This window comes from Octopus bimaculoides, chromosome 24, assembly GCF_001194135.2.
Source record: "Octopus bimaculoides isolate UCB-OBI-ISO-001 chromosome 24, ASM119413v2, whole genome shotgun sequence".
Lineage (NCBI taxonomy): Eukaryota > Metazoa > Mollusca > Cephalopoda > Octopoda > Octopodidae > Octopus > Octopus bimaculoides.
This window is the reverse complement of record NC_069004.1, coordinates 9,616,187-9,618,878: the sequence shown is the minus strand read 5'-3', so window position 1 is coordinate 9,618,878 and position 2,692 is coordinate 9,616,187. Positions and strand designations below refer to the sequence as shown.

Genomic DNA, 2,692 nt, shown 5'->3' with positions numbered 1-2,692 from the left:
AAAACACTTGCCCAAGATGCCGCGCAGTGGGACTGAACCCGGGACCATGTGGTTGGTAAGCTAGCTACTTACCACACAGCCACTCCTACGCCTATCATATATATATATATATATGTGTGTGTGTGTGTGTGTGTGTGTTCAGTCCCACTGTGTGGCACCTTGCCTTCTACTATAGCCTCAGGCCGACCAAAGCCTTGTGAGTGGATTTGGTAGACGGAAACTCAAAGAATCCTGTCGTGTATATGTGTGTGTGTGTCTTTGTTTGTTCCCCAACATCGCTTGACAACCGATGCTGGTGCGTTTACATCCCTGTAACTTAGTGGTTCGATAGAAGGTACCGATAGAATAAGTACTAGGCTTACAAAGAATAAGTCCTGAGGTCGATTTGCTCGACTAAAGGCGGTGTTCCAGCTTGGTCGCAGTCAAATGAATGAAACAAGTAAAAGAATATACATACATACAGACAGACAGACAAAGTAAATTTTGTCTGTATGTATGTATGTATATTCTTTTACTTGTTTCAGTCATTTGACTGCGACCAAGCTGGAGCACCGCCTTTAGCCGACCAAATCGACCCCAGGACTTATTCTTTGTAAGCCTAGTACTTATTCTAAACTTTGTCTATTTACTATGTAACGCAAGTTTAGTTTATTTGGAGAATGTAAATGGAGCGTGGGACAAAAAGTTTAAGATGACAAAGAGAAACAGAAAAAGCATGGAACCATGCCCAAAAAATTTATATAAAAAGTATAAAGATAAACAAGGACAGATTCTAAAAATTCTACTTCGCTTCTATTTCTTAGCAAATTCTCTTTCTCTTTATCTCTTACTCCGAAAGCTACCAAAGGTTTGCAACACCCACAGTCGTCAGTCAAAATTTCCGCATAGACAAGTTTCAAGGAAATCGAAGAAAGTGAAAATTGTAGTGTAAGGGAGATAATTCTAAGTATTTTAGTAAATCACTTTTTTCACTTCTGAAATCGATACAAAATAAAGAACCAGTCAAGTACTGCGATCGATTTAATCAACTGTAACGAATTTAGGGACCTTGAACCTTTAAATTCCAATTAAATACTGAGATCGATCACATCTATATACTTATTGTTGTGGTTAGGGCAGCGGACTCGCGGTCATAGGATCGCGGTTTCGATTCCCAGTCCGGCCGTTGTGTGTGTTTATTGAGCGAAAACACCTGAAGCTCCACGAGGCTCCTGCAGGGGATGGTGGCGAACCCTGCTGTACTCTTTCACCACAACTTTCTCTCACTCTTACTTCCTGTTCCTGTTGTGTCTGTATTTCAAAGGGGCCAGCCTTGTCACACTGTGTCACGCAGAATATCCCCGAGAACTACATTAAGGGTACACGTGTCTGTGGAGTGCTCAGCCACTTGCACGTTAATTTCACGAGCAGGCTGTTTCCGTTGATCGGATCAACTGGAACCCTCAACGTCGTAAGCGACGGAGTGCCAACAACTTGTTGTTGTTGTTGTAATCTTTGATTTGATGATGGCAGACACAAAGATAGGGAGACAGAGGAATATAGATAGAAATGAATATAAAGGAACTAGGCGTCTTTTGGGCCCGAATGGCTAAGGTTGCGAAGGTGGGACCAGACGCTATAAACCAGCAATATCCTTCGTGTGCTGAAAAAGTAGGGAAGCGTCGTTCCCTTATGTAACCCTTCATTTCCATCTCTGCTATAGATTGAAAGAAAATAGCTTATGAGTTTGGAGAAGTTACTATATAAATGCAAATCAGGAAGAGACAATCGTTTATGGGAGTGGACATGAGAAAAAAAAAACTACTGAATCTCATACAGGTAAATGTCTACAATGAAAAAGTGGTTGTTTGAAATTGAGTTCATGGCCATAATGTGTGTGTGCGTATGTGTGTGTGTGCGTGTGTGTGCGTATGTGTGTGTGTGTATGTGTGTGTGAGAGAGAGAGAGAGAGAGAGAGAGAGTGTGTGTGTGTGTGTGTGTGTGTCTGTATGAGGTAGAGAGGGACAGTGACAGAAAGAGGTTGTGTGACAGAGAGAAAGAGTAAGAGACACAGGGTGACTGAGAGAGACGGTGGTAAGGGGAGAAACCGTGGGCGATCAAGAAATAGTGGCGCATAAGAAAATCAAACGAAGGAAGGAGACAAGAAGTAGAAGACAGAGTGAAAATTATCTGTTCAAATTCACTGAGAAGTCAATTTTGCTAACATAGTATCGTGGTTATTGAAAATTTGCAAATATGCCCACACCAGACGAACGTTATGAGAAGGGTAGCTCAAAATGGAACGGTCTCAACAGTCACACAGAAGACCAGGACGAAACTGTACAAGACACCGATCAAGACATGGATGAAATGGCCACAGAAGCGACATCGTTGCTGCCTAATCAAAAAACCGATCAAGATAAAAAGGTTGAATCACTTCAGTCTGATGAAGTAACTGATGAAGACAGCCTACTTGCTGGTACACAAGAAACCGATGTAATCGGGACAACTGTGGGTACGCAATTAACTAATGAAGATTGGAAACGTGACCCACCACCGTTTACTGAAACAACCGAGGAAAATAGGGGACCTGCTGGTAGACAAGCAACTCGTCAAAATGAAGTCTCTGTCTCTACTCAAACGACTGAGGAAGATAGGACATCTGAGGGATTAGGGGTTACTGAAACGACCGAAAGAAATAGGAGACCTGCTG

The 2,692-nt window shown here is 42.3% G+C and overlaps 1 protein-coding gene across 1 annotated transcript in view; it reads left to right on the top strand.

The window, feature by feature from the left end:
- The first annotated feature begins 2,235 nt into the window (after positions 1-2,235).
- The window catches only part of LOC106876237 (uncharacterized), a 7,459-nt gene continuing 7,002 nt past the window's right edge, over positions 2,236-2,692 (top strand). The window contains exon 1 of the mRNA XM_052976511.1: positions 2,236-2,537. Within this exon, the coding sequence (XP_052832471.1) occupies positions 2,236-2,537 (302 nt within the window). The remainder of the gene's footprint in view (positions 2,538-2,692) is intronic.